The 27,294-nt window shown below is 38.5% G+C and overlaps 1 protein-coding gene across 1 annotated transcript in view; it reads left to right on the top strand.

Annotated features, from left to right (window-relative positions):
* kif22 (kinesin family member 22) overlaps positions 1 to 26,837 on the top strand; it is a 33,027-nt gene extending 6,190 nt beyond the window's left edge. Inside the window, exons 5-13 of the mRNA XM_058793501.1 lie at positions 115 to 324; positions 8,184 to 8,577; positions 10,227 to 10,347; positions 13,229 to 13,349; positions 21,800 to 21,980; positions 23,976 to 24,064; positions 24,458 to 24,679; positions 24,774 to 24,833; positions 24,961 to 26,837. Coding sequence (XP_058649484.1) covers positions 115 to 324; positions 8,184 to 8,577; positions 10,227 to 10,347; positions 13,229 to 13,349; positions 21,800 to 21,980; positions 23,976 to 24,064; positions 24,458 to 24,679; positions 24,774 to 24,833; positions 24,961 to 24,990 — 1,428 coding nt within the window. The 3' untranslated portion in view covers positions 24,991 to 26,837. The remainder of the gene's footprint in view (positions 1 to 114; positions 325 to 8,183; positions 8,578 to 10,226; positions 10,348 to 13,228; positions 13,350 to 21,799; positions 21,981 to 23,975; positions 24,065 to 24,457; positions 24,680 to 24,773; positions 24,834 to 24,960) is intronic.
* The last annotated feature ends 457 nt before the right edge of the window (positions 26,838 to 27,294 follow it).

Below are 27,294 nucleotides of genomic sequence, written 5' to 3'. Positions count from 1 at the left end.
GGCTTTACTGACGAGATGCGCATGACAATCGCATGCATTATATCGTGCAGCCCTAAAATAAATAAATGTATGTGGGCAGCTGTTCTGGAATGTTGATGCACTTTGTATCTGTAGGTGCTGGACCTGTTGTCCCCAGGTTCCCAGGACCTGCCCATCCGTGAAGACAAGGACAGAAATATCCTCATTCCTGGGCTAACGCACACACCGCTTTCATCCTTTACTGATTTTGACACTCATTTTATCCCCGCGAGTCTAAACCGCACCACGGCCTCTACTAAACTCAACCAGCGCTCCAGCCGCAGTCACGCCATCCTCCTCATAAAGGTTTGAACACGCCCACTTCTCTTCATTCTAGTTCTCCATTAGCACTTTAACAGGTCCTGGTCTCTGTGTGGTAGACCATGATTTGGTAGCTGGTGCTGAAATTAAATCTCTCCACCAAACAAATGCCACTGCTGCTTACAGTGTCTGCTGGTTGAATTTGGGAGAGAGAACACAAAACTCATGGTAACATTGTATATGTAGGGCCTTATGATTTCTTCTATGTGGAGTCCAGTTAAAAAATTATTTTACAGTATAATGCAGCATGTTGCTGAGTTTCTCAATTTGGGCGAATAAATGTGGAGTAGGGCAGAACGCTTGGGGTGTATTCACACCTCTCTTGTTTGGTTCGATTGAATCGAACTCAAGTTCGTTTCCCCCTTTGGTGCGGATCTTTTAGGCAGGTGTGAATACGGTGCGGACCTAACAACCGTGCCGAGACCCAGCTGAAGAGGTTCCAAGCGAACTCTGGTACGGCTGGATGGATGGATGGATGAACCAATGAATGGATGACCTTAGCACACGTAGTTTTGTTTACAATTTCTGGTTCGCTTGCTAAAAAGCAGTGTGAAATCGAACCACACCAAACAAAAAATCAACACTGTATTTGGTCCGGACCAAAGCAAGTGAACTAGGGGACTTTCCTGGTGTGAATACACCCTTAATCTGGTTGCGCTCTGGACCAGTGTCTAGTTGCAATATTAAATTGCAAAAGACTGTTATTTACATATGTCTGCTTGTTAAAAATACAAAATACAACAACCTGTCAAAATAGAAGTTGAAGAATTAATACAAAAATATATTAGGATGCATCGATCCGATACACGGATCGGGATCGGCTCCAATACTGGTATTTTCTGCGGATCGGGTATCGGTCAGACGAGACCAATCCAAATCCGATATTGTGTGTATACTATTGTGTTATTGTTAAGCCCCATGAAAGCACAAAAACATTATAAAGCACCATAAAGTCAAAGTCCAAATGTTCTGAAGCCGTTCCATAGTTTAATGTGAGGTACAGATGAATATTTAAAGGGGTCATATAATGCCATTTTTGTACAAGCTAATATGATTCTTTAGGGTCTAAATTGAAAGTTTGTAATATACTTTAATTAAAAATTCTCATTAGTATTGTAAGAAAACACTAATTTTACCTGCTCAAAAACAGCTCTCTGTTCAGCACACGGTTTTAGTGCGTGTGTTTTAAATGCTAGTGAGCTTTGCTCGCCCGCCTCTGTTCTGTGGGGCGTTTTTGACACAACACACGTGGAGTGTTGCCTTGACAACAGTTGATGGTATATTTTGAAGAATGGCAGCGGGAGTCTCTGAGGATACTGTGCAACCGTAACGTTTTGTTCATTATAAACGTGGGATTATTAATTATATTGAGAACGTTGTAAATAGAAAACATGCATGTACCCTGAATGTAAACATTAGCCACATACATCGTGAAGCGTGCTAGCGATTTGCAAAGATTAATATAAAGGTTAATTAAACGTTACACTCACTTCTTCTGGAGGTTCAGCAGGAACACGAATAGTTGGTACCGATTCTTTTTCAGGAGCAGCTTCTTAGCAAAACCAGCTTTATACTGACCTTCATTTATAAAGCAGTCTGGTGAAAATGATTCGCGCAAACATGAAAACATTGACGTTGCTCGTGGGGAATATTCCTTCAAAAGCAAAACTCAGCCACTGTGTCTTCAGCGGTTCGGACTTAGGAACATCAAAATGACTGCTGTGTTCATTATTGCACCCGAGAACAGAACACCACAATCGCTAGACGCCATTCTGCTCATAGACAGCTCCAGCGTATATCAACAATGACGCGGACTATGATTGACTGCTCGCTCACGAGCAAGGGCGGGTCTGTGTTGAAACACTGCTGTCAATCAACCATCGTGGGAGGCGTCCGACCGTGTGGCGCCACACGGTCGAACGGCTTGATTTGAGACAGGGTAAAACAAATAAGGAGATTAAAAAACACTGGATGGATTTTTATCATTTTATGATGGTTGTGTACAGGCACTGCTAACACACATTTCAGTACAATCAACTTGTAAAAGTGCATGTACCATTATATGACCCTTTAAGTATTCTCTTCACGTAAACTCTTCTCTCCGCTGCGGCTGTCTGTCATCCTCCGTTCAGCATTCAAACGGCGTGTCACGCTCGGGTTACGACAGTCAAGACGAGTAAACTCTCTCCAAGAGCACACAATAATTAAAATTTAAAACTTAAAAGAAAAGGCTCAATAAACTACCGCACAGATTTAATAAGCTACGCATAAATATCTCTTTCCTTTGTGCTTTGAATGTTGATGCACTTTGTATCTGTAGGTGCTGGACCTGTTGTCCCCAGGTTCCCAGGACCTGCCCATCCGTGAAGACAAGGACAGAAATATCCTCATTCCTGGGCTAACGCACACACCGCTTTCATCCTTTACTGATTTTGACACTCATTTTATCCCCGCGAGTCTAAACCGCACCACGGCCTCTACTAAACTCAACCAGCGCTCCAGCCGCAGTCACGCCATCCTCCTCATAAAGGTTTGAACACGCCCACTTCTCTTCATTCTAGTTCTCCATTAGCACTTTAACAGGTCCTGGTCTCTGTGTGGTAGACCATGATTTGGTAGCTGGTGCTGAAATTAAATCTCTCCACCAAACAAATGCCACTGCTGCTTACAGTGTCTGCTGGTTGAATTTGGGAGAGAGAACACAAAACTCATGGTAACATTGTATATGTAGGGCCTTATGATTTCTTCTATGTGGAGTCCAGTTAAAAAAAATTATTTTACAGTATAATGCAGCATGTTGCTGAGTTTCTCAATTTGGGCGAATAAATGTGGAGTAGGGCAGAACGCTTGGGGTGTATTCACACCTCTCTTGTTTGGTTCGATTGAATCGAACTCAAGTTCGTTTCCCCCTTTGGTGCGGATCTTTTAGGCAGGTGTGAATACGGTGCGGACCTAACAACCGTGCCGAGACCCAGCTGAAGAGGTTCCAAGCGAACTCTGGTACGGCTGGATGGATGGATGGATGAACCAATGAATGGATGACCTTAGCACACGTGTAGTTTTGTTTACAATTTCTGGTTCGCTTGCTAAAAAAGCAGTGTGAAATCGAACCACACCAAACAAAAAATCAACACTGTATTTGGTCCGGACCAAAGCAAGTGAACTAGGGGACTTTCCTGGTGTGAATACACCCTTAATCTGGTTGCGCTCTGGACCAGTGTCTAGTTGCAATATTAAATTGCAAAAGACTGTTATTTACATATGTCTGCTTGTTAAAAATACAAAATACAACAACCTGTCAAAATAGAAGTTGAAGAATTAATACAAAAATATATTAGGGATGCATCGATCCGATACACAGGATCGGGATCGGCTCCAATACTGGTATTTTCTGCGGATCGGGTATCGGTCAGACGAGACCGATCCAAATCCGATATTGTGTATACTATTGTTATTGTTAAGCCCCATGAAAGCACAAAAACATTATAAAGCACCATAAAGTCAAAGTCCAAATGTTCTGAAGCCGTTCCATAGTTTAATGTGAGGTACAGATGAATATTTAAAGGGGTCATATAATGCCATTTTTGTACAAGCTAATATGATTCTTTAGGGTCTAAATTGAAAGTTTGTAATATACTTTAATTAAAAATTCTCATTAGTATTGTAAGAAAACACTAATTTTACCTGCTCAAAAACAGCTCTCTGTTCAGCACACGGTTTTAGTGCGTGTGTTTTTAAATGCTAGTGAGCTTTGCTCGCCCCGCCCCTCTGTTCTGTGGGGCGTTTTTGACACAACACACGTGGAGTGTTGCCTTGACAACAGTTGATGGTATATTTTGAAGAATGGCAGCGGGAGTCTCTGAGGATACTGTGCAACCGTAACGTTTTGTTCATTATAAACGTGGGATTATTAATTATATTGAGAACGTTGTAAATAGAAAACATGCATGTACCCTGAATGTAAACATTAGCCACATACATCGTGAAGCGTGCTAGCGATTTGCAAAGATTAATATAAAGGTTAATTAAACGTTACACTCACTTCTTCTGGAGGTTCAGCAGGAACACGAATAGTTGGTACCGATTCTTTTTCAGGAGCAGCTTCTTAGCAAAACCAGCTTTATACTGACCTTCATTTATAAAGCAGTCTGGTGAAAATGATTCGCGCAAACATGAAAACATTGACGTTGCTCGTGGGGAATATTCCTTCAAAAGCAAAACTCAGCCACTGTGTCTTCAGCGGTTCGGACTTAGGAACATCAAAATGACTGCTGTGTTCATTATTGCACCCGAGAACAGAACACCACAATCGCTAGACGCCATTCTGCTCATAGACAGCTCCAGCGTATATCAACAATGACGCGGACTATGATTGACTGCTCGCTCACGAGCAAGGGCGGTCTGTGTTGAAACACTGCTGTCAATCAACCATCGTGGGAGGCGTCCGACCGTGTGGCGCCACACGGTCGAACGGCTTGATTTGAGACAGGGTAAAACAAATAAGGAGATTAAAAAACACTGGATGGATTTTTATCATTTTATGATGGTTGTGTACAGGCACTGCTAACACACATTTCAGTACAATCAACTTGTAAAAGTGCATGTACCATTATATGACCCTTTAAGTATTCTCTTCACGTAAACTCTTCTCTCCGCTGCGGCTGTCTGTCATCCTCCGTTCAGCATTCAAACGGCGTGTCACGTTCGGTTACGACAGTCAAGACGAGTAAACTCTCTCCAAGAGCACACAATAATTAAAATTTAAAACTTAAAAGAAAAGGCTCAATAAACTACCGCACAGATTTAATAAGCTACGCATAAATATCTCTTTCCTTTGTGCTTTGAATTTCTCTATCCGGAGATGCGTGCTGTGACACGGGATGCGCATACGCGCTTTGTGTCGCTCTCTATTGGAGCTTTTCATATTACTTTTGCGCAATAAAAGATTATTTATAGCGTTTCTTGTTCTGTCCTATCAAGGCTATTAATAATCTAATGTTTAGCACAGTAATGGAGGAGGCAGCAACATATGATAGATAGGACTTTCTCTATCATATGTTGCTGCTTTCATTACTGTGCTATACATTTAAAATGTTTTTTTTTATTTGTAGTTTATATTTATAAATACATTTACTTGTTTTCATTAATGTGTTTTACAACAATACAAAGAGCAATGTGTAACATTTTACCAGGTTTAGTCCTTCACATATTCACTTTTATTTGTTCCCCACTAAATAATATTATTTCACTAAATGTTTAGATTTGATAAAATTGTGCACTCATGATTTTTCTAGAATAACTTTTGCTGCTAAATTATCCACTAACCTAGTTTATAATAGCCTAGTATTTTTGTCATAGATTATGAATGGGCCTGTTTACACCTGGTCATTTCATGCCTTTTAGCTGATCGGATATCTAGGCTATCTGATTTGTTAAAACGTATTTACACTTGGCCACATAAATGTGTCGTCACAAAACGGATATAAATCCGATCTTCAATTCCCGCGCTATATTTAAATTTAACGAAGTTCACATCAACGAAATCAAAAGCGCTGCATTTTATTAATTATCAGCTCATTTCGAGATCAAAGACCGCAATAGGAGAGCGCGCAGCATTTGCACTGGAAAGTTTGCCTTACTACTTTTAATGAAGATGATTGTGTGTTGACCCTCTGCATCTTACTTCTAAGTTTCTAAATCTAACTTTCAGTTTCATTCGTGGCAGTTTGCGTGTTGGCTTTCTGATACTCAGCTACTCATCCGCTGTGATGCTTGTTGCATTAGCGCAGCCATATCTGACTATAATGTCATAGCCTGTAACACGGTCTCACACATTTATTATTTTTTACAATGTGGGAGGAGTAAAATTTACATATGTGGTTTCAACAACCAGATGCATTTATACATGTCCAGTTTCGTCTGGAATGCGGCCCAGACCACCTCCTGAAGTGGTTTGAGCGATCGGATTTATTTTACAAAATGCATGAAGTGACAGTGTAAACAACCCCTATATTATTTTTTCATTAAAATGAAGTTGTCTAGTAGATTGTGTTTAACACACAAAAGAGTGACACAGAAGTATAGAAATTCTACATTGATTTAAAAAAAAAACACAATTTTTTGGATCAGATCGGAATTAGCCGATACTCAGAATTTTCTGGATCGGATTTGAAAAAATGGTATCGTTGCATCCCTAAAATATATTGCTACTGTACATTACAATGCATGGATCCAAGTAATATTAATTTATTTTTTTTTTTTAAGGAATGATTAATGAATTGTTTACCATGTTTTACTTAAACTTTTTTTTTAAAAGCAGCTCTTTGTTTTCCAAAAAATGAAAGGAAATGTTTAAATTTTATTTGATTAAGATTAGTTAAATTGTTAGTTTAATGCAGGGGTAGGCAACATCGGTTCTGCAGAGTTTAGGTCCAACCCTGAAAAAAATCCTCGCCTGCCTGTAGCCATAGTAATTCTGAAGACCTTGATTAGCTGCTTCAGGTGTGTTTGATTAGGGTTGGAACTAAACTCTACAGGACAGCGGCACTCCAGGACCGACGTTGCCTACCCCTGGTTTAATGCATTCATTTGATTACCACTGTTTTTAAAGCTGCAGTCCACAAGTTTTGCCTCTTTGTTGCTATCTGTTTGAAAACCTGGAATGGCAAGCTGCTTGCGGAATTATCTCGCTTGCGTGGGTTGTGAGTCGGCACGGCTCCAGCGCGGATGAATCTAATGTTTTGAGGTGAATGTGAAGCTGTCAATCACCACACTGGTGTGGATGTTTACTGTACTCCGCAATCACAGATTCTAGCCTATGTCTTGGAATATATGACCCCAAATAAGAATTTTCACCGTATATTGTCATCTGAACAAGTAACAAATCTGCCACCTTTGTTCTGACCAAAAAAGCATTACCATAAATCGTGCTACCAATGGTCATTTAAATCTAAAGATCAGTTAGCTCATATCACATTAAACCGTGCAAAGTATTATTGTTATACTTTATTCTCAAATTATTAATGTTAACAACATCAGCATTGCTTGACTGAGTATAGTGTGTTTTAGTGTGTAGATTTCAATTTCTGTACATTCTAATATCTAATTGTCATGCCATTCGAATTTCATATTAAGAAATTTTTAACCCAAAAAGCAAATTATTCTCCCTTCAAACTGGTTGTCTCTTTAAAATACAAATCTTGTGTAATCCCAGGCTATCTGTAATCAGAAGCACATTTAAAACTGAACTATAATTTCATTTCATTCACGTTTTATAAACGCGCAATCCTTTCTGGAGTACAATCCGCCATCAAAATGATACATTTAATTATTCCAGCTGCTGTGAGAAAAGGCTATAAATGATCCACCACCTGCAGGATCCTCACAAACGATAGCATACTAGCCGGGATAACTTCTTTGTGCTTACAGACGTGATGTGATGTAATGACGCAGTGCCATGCTCGAATTTCCTGCGAAAACCTACCCATACAACTCAAATTAGAAAACATTATTATAAGCTAACCGTTGTGAATTGGGCTAAAGTAAAGCGATAGTTTTGAACACTGACTGGTTATGTACTTGCTCAAATATTTATTTCGGATCATTTTTAACCCAAAAAAGCTACGGACTGCAGCTTTAATAATAAAATTGTTGTAAATCATGAAACAATTCAGAATCCAGAAATTGGCCACATTTATAAAATTGTAATGAATAATTATACGTTAAAACACCCATAAATATTCAGAGGGATTTTGTGAAAAATAAAACTGATTTCATTTGGCCCTATAAAGTTAACTGCTCTCTGCAAATGACTAATAATCACATAAATGCGTGTTTGATCTCAGGTAGTGAAGTCTCGGCATGGGCCGCCTCGCAGACAACAAACAGGCAAGCTGTATTTAGTTGACCTGGCAGGTTCAGAAGACAACCGGCGCACAGGAAACCAGGGCATCCGTCTGAAAGAGAGCGGGGCCATCAACCTGTCCCTCTTTACCCTCAGTAAAGTGGTGGACGCTCTGAATGCAGGGGCCGGGGGCCGTGTGCCCTACAGAGACAGTAAACTGACCCGTCTGCTGCAGGACTCTCTGGGTGGATCAGCCCATTCCGTCATGATAACAAACATTGCACCGGAGTACACATACTACTTTGATACCTTCTCAGCCCTCAACTTCGCCGCCAAGTCTAAGCAGATTGTCAATCGGCCCTTTGTCAGGGAAACCGTTTTGGCTCCTACGATTGGTAAGCAGTGCCACATTATGTTTGTTTATATATATATGTATGTATGTGTGCAGTATCTCACAAAAGTGAGTACACCCCTCACATTTCAGCAAAAATTTTAGTAAATCTTCTCAAGGGACAATACTACACAAATGAAATATATTTTAGAGTAAATTTGTACTTCTTTACAAGCTGCACATTGACTACTGTCCTCTAACTATAACTTAACATATAGCCATTATTGTCCAAATAACTGGCAACAAAAATGAGTACACCCTAAGTGAACATGTCAAAACTGTGTCCAAAGTGTCAATATTTTGTAGGGGCACCATTGTTATCTAGCACTGCCTTAATCCTCCTGGGCTTGGAATTCACCAGAGCTGTACAGGTTGTTGCTGGCATCCTCTTCCACTCCTCCATAATGACATCACGGAGCTGTTGGATGTTAGACACATGGTGAATGCCCCACATGTGCTCCATAGTGTTCAGGTCTGGAGACATTCTTGGCGGTGTGTTTGGAGTCGTTATTATGTTGGAAAACTGCCGTTCAGCCCAGTTTCTGAAGGGAGGGTATCCTCTTTTGCTTCAGAATGTCACAGTACATGTTGGAATCCATGTTTCCCTCAATGAACCGCAGCTCCCCAGTACCAGCAGCACTCATGCAGCCCCAGAGCACCACCATGCTTGACTGTAGGCAAGATAGAATTTTCTTGGTACTCCTCACCAGGGCATCGCCACACATGCTGGACACCATCTGAGCCAAACAAGTTTACCTTAGACTCATCAGACCACAGGACATGGTTCCAGTAATTCATGCTCTTGGTCAGGTTGTCTTCAGCAAACTGTTTGCAGGCTTTTTTGTGAGCCAGCTTCAGAAGAGGCTTCCTTCTGGAATGACGGCCATGCAAACCAGCTTGTTGCAGTGTGTGGCATATGGTCTGAGCACTGACAAGCTGACCTTCCACTTCTGCAAACTCTAAAGCAATGCTGGCAGCACTCATGCGTCTGTTTTTTTTGAAGCCAGCTTCTGCACCTGATGCACAGCACGAGGACCTAACTTCTTCGATCGACCCTTGCGAGGCCTGTTCTGAGTGAAACCAGTCTTGGAAAACCTCTGTATGACCCTGGCCACAGTACTGTAACTCAGTTTCAGGGTGTTACCGAACTTCTTATAGCCTAGGCCATCTTTGTGGAGAGCAACAACTTTAATTCTCAAATCCTCAGAGTTATTTGTCATGAGGTGCTCTCAGTGGTCAGTATGAGAGAATTGTACTCAAAGCACCAAATTTTAACTGCTCTAAAACAAGATGCACAAATTGATATAGTCCTGTCAAGCAGACACACACATGAACATGATGAATAGGACATGTGGCTTTGCATGGTTAAACGACATATAGCTGTTTTCAAATAGGGTGTACTCACTTTTGTTGCCAGCTTCTTTGACAATAATGGCTGTATGTTGAGTTATTTTCAGAGGACAGTAAATCTTTACTGCTATATAACTACTCTAAAATATATCCAAGTTTCATTTCTATAGAATTGTCCCTTGAAAAGATGATTGCCAAAATGTGAGGGGTGTACTCACTTTTGTGAAATACTGTGTGTGTGTGTTAATAATAGGGTATGTAGTAATAATAATAATAATAATAATTTTATCCCTTCACTCTTAGGTCCTGGAAAGAGAGCCAGAGAGGAACCAGAGGCTGGAGGTTCTGGTGAGCCCCAGAACAAAAGGTCTAAAGAGAGGAAGAAAGCTGAACAGTCCTCGTCACCACCTGTACATCCACACAGGTAAGACTGCATGTGTTACAACAGATCAACTAATTTATTGTATGAGCACTTTAACAGGTCTTGGCTTTGTGCAGTAGGCCATGATTTGGTAGCTGGTGCTCAAAGGAAAACTCCCTCTTGCAAAAACCATAGGCTAAATGTGCCTCACTGGACAAGAATAGGGAGGACATACTGTATGTGCTGTAGTGCTGGGTGATCAAGCAAAAATTGTGAATTCTCTGCCTTTTGAAGAGATTTAATAGGGCAGGGTTTTGACAAATTTCATGATTCGATTCTCATTCACAGCTTGCGATTCGATTCTGTTACCGATTCAATATTGATTATTTTGGATATGTATCAGGTACAGTACATGTCAAACTTCCTCAATTAAAAAATTCTCTCAACTAATGTTGTAAAATATACCTGAGACTCAGTTGGTATTACATTATAATATTGAAGGTTAAAAACAAAGATGTTACTTAATCAGCGTTCAGCATTTGTTTTCGTTTTTAAATTTGGTGCAAAGAAAAAAGGTCTTTAACAGTGAAACTAAATAAAACCTAAGTAGGATATATAAATAAATTATTCCAAAATGTTAAATCAAATGTTTAGTACAGCGAGTAAAACAAAGATGCTACAGCCGGTGCTTTTTAAATCAAATCAAGTCAATGTAATTTTAAGGTAAAATAAAAATAAGCATCCTGTACAGAACTGACGTTTACCTCTGGCTTTTCAAAAGTGAGAAGCTGAGCTGAACAAATGTTCACCGTCTACACTTGCGCAACTTCAGCGAGTGCTGGAAAGCACCAGTACACCAACGGCTGTTCGCTTCTTGGTATCTGTTTTTCTGTGTTAGTTGTGCTGAATGTCTTCCACGCAAATGACCTGTTTGCTAATGATTACAATTCTAGTCTGTGCATGTGGGTGCCCTCTGGAAAAATCGGCCAAAAAAAAAAAAGCCAAAAAAAACCATCTCTTTCCGATTTATGACCGGTCAACTGGTGCATTCGTAATTTATTCAAACATAAATAAAACAAAGAACAATAAAAAAAAATTATAATGAATGTTATATGGTGCATAGGCCTATGTTTAGCAAAATGCTCCTCTCTACGGTATCTTTCTGGCTGACTAACAAGTTTATGGTCACCAAATATGCTTTCTGAGGTAAATGTGATGTTACATGAATTGTTTACAAGCGGTTATATTGATGTCTTTGTGCGGCTGAAACACTGATTGAGAGAGAAACAAAAGACAGGATATGGATTGTAAAGCCTTTTTTTTTTTTTTTTTTTTAAACTTACCCTCGGATGTTTAGTCATGTTTATTTCGTGCTGAAACTGGTATTAATGTGGAGGAGATGATCAGTTCACGTGTGCCTCTGTTGATCTGAGGCACTACAGCAATCTGTCACGCCAGATTAAACTGCACCAAAACGGCATTTATTGTTTGAAGACTGCAATACAGTGGATAGAATTTGAGATCCGAGACGTTGTTTCATATTAAAAGTACCAAAGCACAATGCCTTTTGCGATTTATTGGATTGGAGGTGCGCTTCAATGTTCCATCCATTTAAAGGGGTCCTATTATGCTCTTTTACAAAATCTTAATTGTTTTGATTTTATTCCATGCTCTCATGCTTGGTGGTTCGAAAATTCAGACCCAAAGAATATTGAGGATCGCGCAGAACCTTTGCACACACGGATATTACAAGACATATTAAAATGGTAACGTTGTTGTTTTGGCTTGGCTAAATCATGTTTTAGATGGGATATTAACAACCGCTTAAAAATAACTGCATTTACTATGTACAGATAAGTGCAATGGTAATATGTATTATGTTTATTGTTCTTTAATTCTAACATCAACTGTATAACATGTTAAATTTACTTTATTTTATTTATTTTAATGATATTCTAATGGGCTGCTTTGTGATATCACAAACACCAGAAAACAACGCTATAGTCCAAACGAGCCGTTTGTTGTAGTTCTTGAAAAGGGATTTTTTTAAAAACTAAATTGTCTCCCTTTGGAGTGGACTTTGAGATTTGTTTTTTTTTTTTTGTATTCAAAATTTACTAAATGTAATAAGCGAAGTACATCATGAATCCATTTTCCAAACCGTGTTTTTGGCTTATCCTAAATCACTACGGTACACCTATACGTTTTTAAATTCTGACTATTTCAGACTTCAGCTTCTGGTAGGAATGCTGCGGAGTAGCCCAGGACCCGCGTGACTCTTCATAGACATAAATTGAGAGAAGTAGCTTTGGCTACAATGTTCTTCCGCAAGATGCGTGCAGTTCTGTTAATTAACCGCTAGAGCGCCAAAAGTTACAGACTGCAGCTTTAATATTAAGTAATTTTAAAATAAAGAATAATGCTTATTTAACAGTAGTAATTTGTTTTATTTATCTCTTTGTCATGTGACCATTAACCAACATCAGAAAACTGTCGACATGTGAATGCGGTGTTTCTTCTTTTTTTTTTTTTTTTTTTTTTTTTTTTTTTTGAGTTAATACTTTTATTCTGCACATGCACATTACACTATAATGTATTTTACTGTCACCTTTGGTCAATGTTAAAGGCTCCTATTTCAAATAAATGCTACTCTTTGGAACTTAAGATAAACTAAATGTATCACGACTTCCACAAAAATATTAAACCGCACAACTGTTGTTTTTTTGTTTTTTTTCCTCTTTCAACATTTGTCATCAATGTTTCTTGACCAATAATAAATGGTGGGATTTTATAGTTAAATGAATTATTATTTTTTTTCACAGCATTGCTTAATTTTACATGTAAATCTCGGTCTACCTGTCTCTCCCTCTCTCTGCGTGTGTATGTGTATACATAAATCTGATGTCTGGCAGGTGTTCATGTGCTAAAAGTTTAAATGTCTCAGTTCACCAGAATCATCAGTTATGGACCGACTTCTGGCCCTGGAGAAGATGATGATGGGCTCTGCTGAAAGGGAGAGACTCAACTTGCTCAAAACTGTTGCACAGTCCCGTAAGGAAATACAGGTATCGTACACACTCTCTCAGCATTTGGTTCTATTGCTTGGTCAGAACAACATTTCTATCTCTTATTTCAATTAAGGCTGTCAAATGGATTTATTGTAATTTAATCACATTCAAAATAAAAGCTTGTTTGCATAAGTGTTTACTGTATGTATGTATATGTGTGTGTATGCAGGGCTCACAAAATCGCTAGCCCGACATCCCGGGGCTATTGTGTTTTCCAGTCGGGCTACCAAAATGTATCACTGCCTGCCCGACGGGCTCCTTAAATACAGATCTCCCGTGGGTCCTTATAAACTCTTAAAGTGAGTTGTATCAAACTTAAGGCCATAAAAAGCAGTGGTGGAAAGAGTACTGAAAATTTGTACTCCAGTACAAGTGCTGTTACACTGCTGAAATAATACTCAATTACAAGTAAAAGTACTGGTGCCAAAACAGTACTTAAGTAAAAGTACAAAGTACTCGCCTCAAAAACTACTCTGAGTACTAGTTACTAGTTACTTTTTAGCTGGTGATATTTCATGAAAAAAAAAAAATTCATTCATATCAAAGAACTATGTGGATAATAGCTACTTTGAACAAAATCCACTTATCTTATTGACTGAAGTGGAATATTGGATATTGAATACTCCACCTCTTGCTCAGAGCAGATTCACGGTTGGATAAGAGTGGCTTAGAATATCTGTTTGTTACATCTGACATCACGCTTCACCAAAACTGGGTCCTAACGCTCTGCCAGACACCCCCCAAAAACACCAAACTGTGCTAATATACACGCACGATGTCATGTAATACTGAAAAATTATATCCCTAACCTTTATTTCCATACTGAAATCCCAGATGGCCAGACAGAGATTCAGCTAAAATATTAGTGTCTGGGACACTGTGAGCACGGAGACTGTAGTGTGCACAGCAAATTTTGTAATGCTTAGCTTAAATATGTAATATTAATTAAATGGTGCTATTAAGTGGTTGTTGAGATAGTATTCTCAAGTGAAATAAGTAGAGGCACTGACCCAGAAACAGCAGTCCTTGTGTCATGATTTAACAAGAGGATTCTCCCCAAGCCTTCAAACTGACGTCATCAGAGCGAGAACGCCATTCCAGAGCAGAAGCAAATTTTTCAGTTTCTGATTAAAGATAACAATGGCAGACAATTTTTTTTTCCCAGTGTATTGACTTGCACGGTTTAATTGTTCACCACAAGACTAGTAATGCGCACTAAAAAGTATAGGGTCATTTTGATTTCATGACGACTAATCATTTTCAATACCATTGGCAAAACTACAACTTATAGTTGTCATATAGATATTTTAATATTTAAAAAAATTATGTCCATCCATTTTTTCAAGGCAATCATTATTTCAAGCTTTGAAACTGGTTTAATACAAGTCTTCTAAAAAGACATTCGCTTTATATGATAAACAGATTTTAATATAGGCCTTTATGTACATATAAATATTGATCAATTACCATTCCAAAAATTTAAATCTTAAACATTTGCTCATTCTGTGTATTTGTGTCTTTTAAAATACCGTAACTTTGTTGCAAAAGCTTACAACACAAGGAAGCTTGATTTCAAATTCGTATCTGCGTGTCATCTGTGTCAGGTCACCTGTAGCGTTTTTCCCCCTGTTGGCAAAGGAATGGACATGCCCTACTCTGCCTCTGATTGGCCTACCTTAATGTCCTTTCCTTCAACCAACCAATCTCACTCCTGAAGCCTAACTTTTAGACGCTGCAGGCATAGACATAAATACCTAGACGCGTCATTGGCCGCTTCGGTCCGTTGCTGCGATACGTCAACACGTCCGCCATGTTTGTGAGGGCAAGACTGCCTTAAAAACAAATGGAGGTAAACGGGGGAGCTGCGGTTTTTTCGGGATAAAAACACGATAACGTTTACATTTATCAACCAATTTCAGTGGTTTGTGATCTACATGGAGTTAAAAATAACTCTGCCTCTAGTTATTCAGTTAGGCTTGGAAAATTAATAATTTTCTTAAGAAATTGTAAAAGCTCACACTCACACTCGTGTTGATTTTTTTTTTTTTCGGTTAACAATTCTAATATTGATGTAGTATAACTGTGACATATACATGTAATGTAATTTTAATGTACATTAAATGAAATTAAGTTGTTTCATTGCTTTCTCTGTCTTCAACCCCAACATTTGAGCTTTTCTCGTGCTTCAGGTCAGAACACGGCTCGTTCCCTTTGAAATGCTGAGGGGGAAAAAAATCGAAATACATCTTTAAGTACTAATAATTTACCATCATTGAGAATTTAATAAAACCAGCGAATACAAATCAAAAAGGGACACATTGGTAGTCTGCTTTCTATTTTCATAGCACACTATAGGCTACAGATAAAAACTCTACAAGCAATAACAAATATAACTGATAATTCTTTATGGATCCAGTAAAACTTAGTTACAGTGGTGAACTAATATGCACTGATGCACAGTAAAAATACAGTAAAACTGATATGTAACATTAAAATGTATATGTAGTACAAGTTGTAGTAAAGTGAATAATATTAAAAGCAAGTACAACAGCACAATAACATAACTGATATAATAGATTTATAATAGCACAAATTATATGTGTAATACAATAATAAATAAATGAATAACAATAGATAGCAAGTAGAATATGTAATATCAAGGGTGGAATAATACAGAATAGTCAATAATGAAGAATAAATTAATAGTAAATTATAAATAATCGTGAAAAGTACAGTTTTATAATGTTATTTGTATAATAATTATTAAACAAAGACAACTAATGACAAGCAAAAAATTGTGGTCATGAATTCCAAATTGTTTAATTAATGAGCTCCTTGAGTATTTTATTTATATATATATATATATATATATTTTAATTGTGACAACAAAACCTGACTAATAAAGACAAATTCTCCACTGCTTCCCTCAAGATTTTCCTATATTTTCTAATGAGGTTTTTCAATGAATGAGTAAAATAATGTAAACAACTTGACAAAGCTTGACATTTTCCTCTACAATGCAAATTCCACACATCCATGCAGAAAACACATTTTGAAGCAGTCGTTTATTTTTCAATATATGTTACTACATAGGAATGCTTGGGGTGTGAGTGTGTGCAGTTTACGTTGTACAACAATGTCAAAGTATAGTTATGTTTAACACAGACCAGAATATGACATGCTTGCTTCCCCCCCCCCAAAAAAACTTTCTATAAATCAAAATTAATAATCATTATTACAACATAAAGAGCAATAATAAACAATGATTTTGTCATGATATCGCAGCTTCACTCACGAAGGAGTTCCTGTGTTTCTCATTTCTAGGCTATTTACATTATGCAGTTTTTGTGTAAATGCACATACAGTAGTACATGATCAGCATTAAACAGCCTGTGTAAATTTAAAATGCAGTCTATAGTATTGTGATTGACTGAAGAAACTGGTTATTTTTAAATATTTGACAAAAATGACAAACATTTAATAAGGTAATTATATTGTTAGAAAAGTTACCCTTACAAAGGTTAAAAAATGCTCCTGGAAGTCTGTTCCAGGGAGAGAGAGTGGTTTGAATATGATCAGGGTCATTCTGGCCACTCATTCAGGGCTGTTCTGGGTTTTAACGAGTACAAATACAACATTAGGCTGTGGAGGTGTAGCCTAGTCTCTAGGAAATGCAGGAAACATGCTTTCTTCAGCTTTCCTTAAGGCTTGCTTTGTCCTGTTTGCAGTTGTCTAAAAAAAAAAAAAACAAATAATTTATATAATCAGTCCACAGTTTTATAAGCTATGAAATCCTTATAATCTAGTGATGATAAACTTGCTCTTTGTAAATGAGAAGTGAAATTAAAGAGAGATGCTTTAGCTCCATCCCTATCCTGACAGTCTGACACGGTCTTGTCAAAGTGCTCACTGTATATATTGTGCTCATAACACAATTTAGTTTATGATATGAACTACAATATAAGTTAAAACTTAATAAGAATTAATTTAAACTTTGATTTCTTATAAAGTCTCAGCTTTCACTGCTTACTAGCCATATCGCTAGCTATTAATAGTCTGACACTGGCTAATTAAGCTGTCAACATAATGCTAAAAATGACCAAAAAAACATCCAGAAACAACTGTTCAGTCTTACCTGTGAAAGATAATACCCCGAGATCTGTTGTTATTAATGTGCGACGGTCTGTAGATGCCCAAGCTGCCGCTGAGTCAGGTATGTTTTCTTCTGTCCCGGTATGAGAGTTATGGAGAGTTGCCCGCACCAATATGGCGGCGCCGTTGACGTGCGGTCGAGCGGCCAATGAGGCGTCTAGGTATTTGTCTATGGCTGCAGGCATGCTATCCATATCTCCGGAGGCTACGTAAAACGTGTAGGAACAAGCTAATGGCAAGCAACTTATGACCGAATGAAGAATGTGCATCAGTGTGTTTTTTTCTTTTTTCCTTTTTATTTCATTTATGAAGGTGATGTAAACTGAATAATTATATATTCTATTATAATTATATAATATTGTGTGTAGGCTATGTAACTTATATAGTTTTCATTTTATTCATTTCGACAACTTTACCGACACTGCATATATAGTCTTTGGCTGCGTCCATTGCATCCGACACGTTTTTTCACGGACACGCCGCCAAATCGGAAACTCGGGGCTTAAAGAAAATTTCGAGTTTCCCACTCGTAATAACGACTTTGTGGTGGCGTTCATGTGCGTTCAACTCGTACATGTATCTGACATGACTGTAACAGCCTATTTCAAGACGGAGAAACACCTCGCGTTTAGCCCGTCAGCTGCTTCAATAATTCGAGTGCTGAAATAAAGATTTAGGGTGAATCCCATTTCTCTGTCTTACCCCTTCCCTTAGTTTTGCGCGTTCACGTGAGTAAGGGCTATCCCAATTCTCGTTTTGATCGAGGGGTAGGGCTAAGGGGAAGGGGTAGATACCCCTTAAAACCAAGCATTTTCGCGAGCTTACTTGAAACCGAGGGGTACCCAGAACACACTGCGCAACCGGCAACAATCAAGTATTTTCGGCTTAAAAAAATTATTTAAAAATTACGACAGTCTTGTTTTGTGCTCTAGACAGTCCTGTACATACATATTTGCAGCCATGTTCTTAATTGAAACGTTTTTAAAAAATCGCTAGTTTGCGACGCTAACGTTACATTGCTGATTTGCACAACAGTCCCGCAGACTAGCCTTGAATGGACTCCATGCATGTCTACAGTTTTAACAAGTTTGTAAAACGATCCAAAGTTTGTGATCGACACTTGTCGGCTCTGGTGACGTAGCAGCCAGCTAGCGACGGTGTATGATGACGTAACCGTAACCAAGTGGTGTCTCATTTCATAGGGTATGTTTTCACCTAAGCGCTTACCACTCGGTTTCGAGGGACAAGGGCTAGGGGTAAGACGAGGGAAGGGTAAGACAGAGAAATGGGATTCACCCTTACAGTGGTTTATTTGCCCTGATTAAGTTCATGTATCTTAACAACAGTCCTTGTTGAGTTGTCGCTCAAACGTCTTTTAATCATATAAAGGTGTTTATCCTTGAATGGTGCACTGCAAAAAATGATTTGAGAATGTTTTTGTCTTGTCTCTAGTCCAAATATCTAAAAATTCCTAAATCAAAAAGCATTTTCTAGACAGGTAAAAATTGTCTTGTTTTCACCTTTTTCACCCCTGTTATTGGCTACTGAAGTTTCGTGAAAGGTTTGAATATCAATTCAAATTGTGGGTGTACTCAGTAACGAATTATGATTTTAAAAGTAATGAAGTAGATTATTTTGCTCAATTTGTACTTAAGTACAAGTAAAAGTACAGCTTTAAAAATATACTCAAAGTACAAGTACCCGAAAAAACTACTTGATTATAGTAACGTGAGTAGTTGTAATTCGTTACCTCCACCACTGATAAAAAGTTTTAAATGCATTAAATGGTATAAGAAATGTCTTAATAATAATTTCTAGAGGTTTTACATTTCGGGACGGAAAGACAAGAGTCGCGATACGGCTTCAAGTCAAAACGCGGCGCGGATGTCTTTATGTGAATGTATCTGAAGGGAACCGACTGTCCTCAGAAACGTGTCGTTGGCATTTTAATTTCATATTACCTATAATTCCTGATAAAGCAGCGTTTATGAGCGCAGAGCTGCTTTGTGTACAGCGTTTCCGGGGAAACCGCAATATTTCAGCGCTCCTAAAGCGCCACCTCGTGGCAGAGAATGAATCTGCATTTACAATAAGCCTGCCTTGCTGTTTATGGTCAGATCAATGCAAATATCAACTTTTTACGCAGCAAACACATAGAGTTGTAAATGAGAGAGAAGTTATGCCTTCTAAAAATTTAATCAATTAAGACAGTAATATTTATTCGTTTAAATTAATATAATAATTTATATGCTTGATTTATCCCTTTTCATAAAAATGGTCTATAGCCTGAAACGCTGTTGTATAAGATTTCTGTTTTTGTGAAAACCTGTATCTGAACTGTAAATCATGTAATTTTATGGCTCAATACTGTATGTTACCATAGACACTGTCCAACCCCGCTCATTCTGTGTTCATTTTACTTGTACAGCTCTTAAAATGGGTCATAAATTGCCTTAAATTTATTTTTAAAAAATTCTGCAGATACTCTGTAAATAGTGAAATAAGATTCCTTCCTTGATATTTGTGTATTGAAAATATTTTTGATTGACATTTAAACTCCTATCTGATTTTCTATATTTAAAAAAAAAAAAAAATTTTAATTTGGGCTAGTTAAATTTAATTTTCGGGCTACCAAAATCTGAAGAGTACCTGCCTGAAGGGCTACCAGGGATTTTGAAAATTTTGCAAGCCCTGGTATGTATATGTATGTGTGTATAGGAAATATTTCTGACGGTGAATGATACATCCTGTGGATGCGTTGGGATGCATCATCAGTGATGTTTCCTGGGGTCATTAAGTGTTTCTGGTCTGTCAACATCATACACCCTCACCCAGGTGACCCGGCCAGGGGTGATCAAGCCCCGGCCTGCGTCCCAGCAGCATTAGGCCACGGATCACCCCTTTTTATCCACAGCCATCTTGAAGCTCTTTCTGCAGCCTCTGTAGCAAGTCTAATGGCTGCTCTCCTCTGGTGCCCACTCAACCTCAACACATTGAATGCTCTGTAGAGGGAGCGTCCAGCAAAAGCCCCTGCATCCGACCTCCACAGGGAAACCACAGGCTCTCCAACCCCTCTCTCGGCACTGATCAATCTGCTCTTTGTACCCGGCGCTTTTCCTCTCGAATGCCTCTTCCATTCAATCTTCCCAGGGCACAGTCAATTCTATCAAAGCAAGCTGTTTCGAAACCTCAGACAGAATGATGTCTGGTCGCAAAGATGTTACTGCGAAGTGTGCTGAGAATTTCAGCTGTTTCTCCTGGTCAACTAAAAGCTGCCAGTCCCGTGCTGTATGAAGAAGGCCTGCTGGAGCTTTGTGCTGCTGTTTTGGCTGATCTCCTTCACAAAGTGTATTTCCTTCCCAACTCAATGATGGTGCCTGCTACTTGCAATGGCCAGGGATACACTCTCCCCTACTACCTTTAGAACCTGGTCATGCCGCCGGCAGTAGCAGCCATCCCCAAGAGCCTTTGAGCAGCAACTCAGGATGTGTTCTAGTGACCCTTTTCCATTGCAGAGGGAGCAGAAAGTTTCACTGGGCTTGGCAAGACATTATAAACAGCTTGGATTAAGAACTTCATGCGTTGCGGCTCTGCTTACCAGATGTCAGATCATGTGAGCCTCCGTTCCATTGTACCTTCCCATCTCATCCATGCCCCTTGTTGCCTCATGCCTGCCACTTTACTCATGCTGATTTCCTCCACTGTCGCCCTCACTTCCTCCTGCATGAGGTATCACATTTCCTTGACCCGTGCTTGGCTGTAGTTTGGCATTGGGAAACTGCCAAGCCCTGCTCTTTCCCAAACCATTGCCCCCACCATGGCCTTGTGCCTTAGCCTAGAATCCGCTGCCTCCAGCTCCCTTGAGGCTTACCACTTTCTGCCAGTTTGGATGTCTATGTGAAATATTATGTGTATATAATTTTCATATAAATCTAAAAAAAATATATGTACATTACATATTTCTTAAATGTATAGATATACATACACCAGAAACACTCACGTAAACGAATTTTTTTTGTATGCTATTAATCGTGATTAATCGATTTGACAGCCCTAATTTCAGTGCATTGCAAGAGGTGAAAAAACTGTTTCTGTGGAAATAAACAGCAGTGAGACAAACATCCCTCCTGCTTGTAGTTAATCCATCATTTGGGCCAGACTGCAAATTAGGCTGGATTGCTAATACCAGTTGCAAACTGTACTGTAGTCCACATGAACCTAGGTGCTCAGTTTGGAAAACCACTTCCACATCAACCAATGGGTGATTTCAGATATGTTCTGCTGTCTTCCCATAGATGTTGAAGGAGAAACAGAAAGAGCTGGAGGACAAAGCAAACGTGTTCAAGCAGAATGAAGCCATTGAGAAAGAGTCCAAAGATGCACTTCTCTTTAAAACAGATCTGCCCCCACTGCACAGAAAACAATCTACAGCTGCCAAACCACGCAAACAGCAGGCGGTTGTCACACCATTACAGGGTAGGACGTGGTTAACTTCATCCTTACGGTCCTCCTGGGACTCTTTATGCATGAGAAACCAGTATTGAGTGGTTTAGTGTTTCATGACCCTTTGAAGATTTTTCCTTCTCTTTCTTCTCCGCTTGTTGAGTTGTGCTGTTAGTATGCTGTATGTTTCTGTGGTGCTGCAGTTGCCGTGCTCTTCAGGGCTCAAAGCGTTTCCGCTCTGTTCCCTCTCTCATCCTGCTACTGTCAACCTCTGCGATTCCAGATTGAACACTGAACTGATGTTTAAAGGGTTAGTTCACCCAAAAATAAGCATTAGCCCATGTTTTACTCACCCTCAAGACATCCCATGTGTATGACTTTCTTCTTTCAGATGAATCCAATCGAAGTTATATTAAAAATTGTCCTTTCTCTTCAAAGCTTTAGAATGGCACAGGGTGGGTGTGTTTTTTTAATTTTTTTAACAGTCCAAAAGTCAAATAAAGCGCATCTATCCATAATAAAATGTCTCATACGTCTCCGGGGGGTTAATAAAGCCTTCTGTAGCGAATCGATGCGGTTTTGTAAGAAAATTGTCCATATTTAAAACATTATAAATGCTTTTCTCTCACCTCCGCTTACTGTTGTATGTGCAAGCTGTTCCGGCAGATGACATGGGCGTAGCGCATGCGCGTGTGAGAGATGCTAGGAGCAAGGATGCAAAGTTGCCTTACTTTAGCAAAGGAAAACAGTCTCTTGGCTTATATTGAACTCCTCCAACGTGTTTCTTTACAAATCCTTGTTTTGTGCTTCTAATTCATGACCATTGTTTTGTTTTGCTGTCTCTCCTCCGCGCTTCCGCATTCGACACTAATCACCGACGCGTGCGTCTACAGTACGTCCTATGTCATCCACCAGAATGGCTTGCACATACAACAGCGTGAGAAAAGCATTTCTAACATTTTAAATATGGATATTTTTCTTACAAAAACGCATCGATTCCCTACAGGAGACCTTTATTCACCCCACACACACTTCTTTTGGTCTGTTAAAAAAAAAAAACACCTGCCTAGTGCCATTATAAAGCTTTGAAAAACGAGTACAATTTTGAATATAGCTCCAATTGGATTCTTCTGAAAGTCATATGCACCTAGGATGCCTTGAGGGTGAATAAAACATGGGTTAATTTTCATCTTTGGATGAACTAACCCTTTAAGAGTGCATTTCCTGAAATCTAAACTGAGTTTAGAATTTTCTGAAAATGTATTTGCCCACAGGCCATTCAAGATATAGAGGAGTTTTTCTTCATCAGAACAGATTTGGAGAAATTTTGCATGACATCACTTGCTCACCAGTGGATCCTCTGCAGTGAATGGGTGCCGTCAAAATGAGAGTCCAAACAGCTGTTAAAAATATAACGATCCACACCACTCCAGTCCATCAATTAATGTCTTGTGAAGCAAAACCCTGCGTATTTATAAGAAACAAATTGTTGCTTACAGCTAAAATACAGTGGAAAAAATAGTTGAATCAGGAGAGAATTGTGTAGCTCAAGCACAGTCTACAAGCAAAAACAATTCTAAACCAATATGTTAGTAGTTTTTGATGTGAGAGGACAACAGGGGATGGACTTTTTCACTTGGAAAAGCAATATTATGGACTCCATATTTTGTCCATAAGCAACAGTAAAAAGTTAAAACACCTTAATGATGGATTTGTTTCTTGGAAAGATGCAGTTTTTCACTTCAAGATGTTAATCGATGGACTGGATTAGTTGTGGATTGTGATGCATTTTACTCTCATTCTGACGATACCCATTCATTGCAGAGGATCCATTGGTGAGCAAGTGATGTGATTTCTCCAAATCTGTTCTGATAAAGAAACAAACCCCCTTGGATGGCCTGAGTTTGAGTACATGTTAAAGAAATTGTTCACCCAAAAATGAAAATGTACTTCAGCACAACATTTCAGACTGTATTTGGTAATAAATAAGGAGCTGTATTTTTTCTTTCCTGTCCAAACACATCTCAGTCTCTCAGGTGCAGCCCTTGCAGCAGTGCGCTGTGGTGTGTAAACCCTCACAATTCTTGGATAAAAAGAAAAAACGTATCCAAACCGAGGTCAGTTTGCCGGCGGTTGTTCTTTACATGTTACGATGTACAACAATAATTAACGGTGTGCGGCCCAGGAAATTTGGGAAATATCATTCATGTCAGTTTAAAACCATGTTATGACCGTAATGGCCAGTAGATGGCTGAAGTTTTCTGTGCATCCAGCTTAATGACTACATATACTTTTTTTTTTTTTTGCTTTTTTTAAAGATGTCTTTATGAACTTTGTGAAGCATGAGTTTTGAGCCAAGTTCTGGGTGAATGAACTTAATGAAGGCACAGAAATTTCTCAAGTTTTGTTAAAAGCTGTCAAGCAATGGTATATTTTGCACTTGTTGACAGTAACTGAGATGTTACTTTGACGATTGACATGAAGATTAAATGAGGTTTTCTGCTGGTAAGGTGTGTGAGGGGAAGGAGAACGGAGGTGTGGATCCTCTCCCTGCTGATGTTGTCAACTGGGAGACCCATCTGGATTCAGCATTACTAGAGCAGTCCAGGAAGAAGATCCTGCAGACGCTGAACTCCGGCTCTCTGAAGGAGCTCAAGAGCCTGCAGCTGATCGGAGACAAGAAAGCCAAACTGATCATGGGCTGGAGAGAGATTCATGGGGACTTCACACAGGTACAAGTTTGGCTCTTCACCTGTGATGTGTAAAACTCTGACATGGAGAGCCTCAATTAATATTTAGTTTTCTCTTTATTTTCCTTGTTTGTAGTTGGAAGACCTGACGAAAATCGAAGGCATTACAGCTAAACGTTTCTCCTCTTTCATAAAGGTTTGTGGTTTGTGTCAGTAATGTCTGTGTCTGCTATGGATCTTTAATAATGTGTCTGGAGAGAAGCACTAGAATGTGATTTTAGAAGATTTCCCTTGAGTCACACGCTTTCTTTTTCCCCTTACAGGCCAATATTCTCAGCAGTATGGGAAAGTGAAGCGTATGAGCCGCTGTTTCTGAAGAGGAGCATTTGAACACTTGTGCTTTAGTGTTTTTAAGATGTTTTTACTCTCATTTGAGTGTAACATTTTGTACAGGGTTGTTTTTTGTGTACAAGCTTCTGTGTATACTTAACTGCTTTTTTTTCTATGTTTTTTTTATCAGTTCGGCATATTATTTTGCCTTTTTTTAGTATTTAAGTTTTTTTTTTTTTTTTTTTTAATGAACTGATCATTTATCGTGGCACCAAATAAATGCCACCATCACATAAAGAAGCTCTGTTTTTGTTTTTTCAGATGTTTAATTGGGTGTTATACTTGAAATGGTTAGTTTTATAAACCACTTGAGTTGAACAACTGAATCATTTGTTCTCAAACATCCTTTTACAGAGATATCTAGTTTTGAGATCTGCCTGATGCTGTCTGTTACTCTCCTATAATTATCTGTCTGAAAGTTAAACTTGCAAAAATATGCATATGCCTTTTCATCGCTAATTTTTCATTGCGTGTCTTTTAGTAAACCCTGACAGTTTCTTAATGCCAAATTAGGATTTGCGCTGGCGCATGCTGCTAGTAAATCTGTCTATTTTAGCACTGAGGCATCCACTCAGACCAAGACCATTTTGAAGCCAAATGTGTGTTAAGTTAACAAATTTGGAAGGTTTTCTTCAACCACCTGCATGGGAGCTATTTTGAAATGAAACTTCCAAAAGACAAAAATATTACATTTCATAATTATTCTCAAAGATTACTGTATTGGTGAATAAGTGCCCCAAAATCATTGCCTGTATGGAAATTCCTGTATTTCAGCCAAAATATTACTTCAAAATAGTTTTTGCGGGCAGTTGGTTGAAGAAATCGGTCCAAATTTTACAAAAGCTTAGTCGACACAAAACATTTGAGCATTTAATATCATTATATCCTTTTAACAGTCAGAATTTTGTGATAATGGCTTGCCTATTGGCTGAACCCTGGGGAATCTGTGTCACAGGTGCATCATGTTTCTCTGAAGGACTATACAGAGAGAAACCTTATTCACAAAACATGCAGTTTAGCCTTGCAGTGTCCAGTTTTGATTTGCTGAAAATGTTCTCACCCTCAGGCCATCCAAGATAAAGATGAGTTTGTTTCTTCATGCCAACAGATTTGGAGAAATGTAGCATTACATCACTTGCTAAGTAATGGATCCTCTGCAGTGAATGGGTGCCGTCAAAATGAGAGTCCAAACAGCTGTTAAAAATATAACGATCCACACCACTCCAGTCCATCAATTAATGTCTTGTGAAGCAAAACCCTGCGTATTTATAAGAAACAAACGCATTAATTTGTTTTTAACTTCAACCCGTTGGCTAAACTGCAAGTCCTCTATCAGTATTATTGGTTTCTCCAGTGAAAAATAATCTCTTTATCAATTTTATCTGCTATGTATATTGTTTTAGAACCTAAAACATTTCTACAAAAAGTGGCTGTCAAAGGAAACTCCTTGGTTTAGTGTTAAATCCACTGCAGTAGTCATGCATTTTATTTTAGCAAAGGCTTAAATGTCCATATGTTCTTTGAGGATTATGTATGTCCTTGACTTGTCATTCAGTATTTGCATTTTGCACTGAACCAGAATGTTAATGTGTTGTTGGTGAGTGGATGTGCCTGCAGTCAACACCGCTTCATTACTCACATGCAGTCCTTCAACCAGCCTGACATCTTTGCAGCAGACCAGTGCAGCCAATCACTGGATTGCAAGGCATAAATAAGACCAGAGCTACATTCACTTGCACGTTTTCATTGCTGTTCATTATAGTGTTTGGAACCATTTTCAGTAGGCAGAAAAGAAATTTGACTATCAGAGGTAATGACTGCTTTAATAATTAATGGAAATAATTTTTTTTTTCCACCTCATGTTGTTCACTGTAAACTGAAATAAAATTAAATGTACAGTTAAAAAAAAAAAAAAAATTGTTTTTGCTGCAAATTAGCAAAAGTACAGGTGCTGGTCATATACTTAGAATATCATCAAAAAGTTGATTTATTTCACTAATTCCATTCAAAAAGTGAAACTTGTATATTATATTCATTACACACAGACTGATATATTTCAAATGTTTATTTCTTTTAATTTTGATGATTATAACTGACAACTAAGGAAAATTCAGTATCTCAGAAAATTAGAATATTACTTAAGACCAATACAAAGAAAGGATTTTTAGAAATCTTGGCCAACTGAAAAGTATGAGCATGTACAGCACTCAATACTTAGTTGGGGCTCCTTTTGCCTGAATTACTGCAGCAATGCGGCGTGGCATGGA

Source organism: Onychostoma macrolepis, chromosome 12 (assembly GCF_012432095.1).
Source record: "Onychostoma macrolepis isolate SWU-2019 chromosome 12, ASM1243209v1, whole genome shotgun sequence".
NCBI lineage: Eukaryota > Metazoa > Chordata > Actinopteri > Cypriniformes > Cyprinidae > Onychostoma > Onychostoma macrolepis.
Note: the sequence above shows the minus strand (reverse complement) of the source record. Positions and strands in the feature narration are given on the sequence as shown.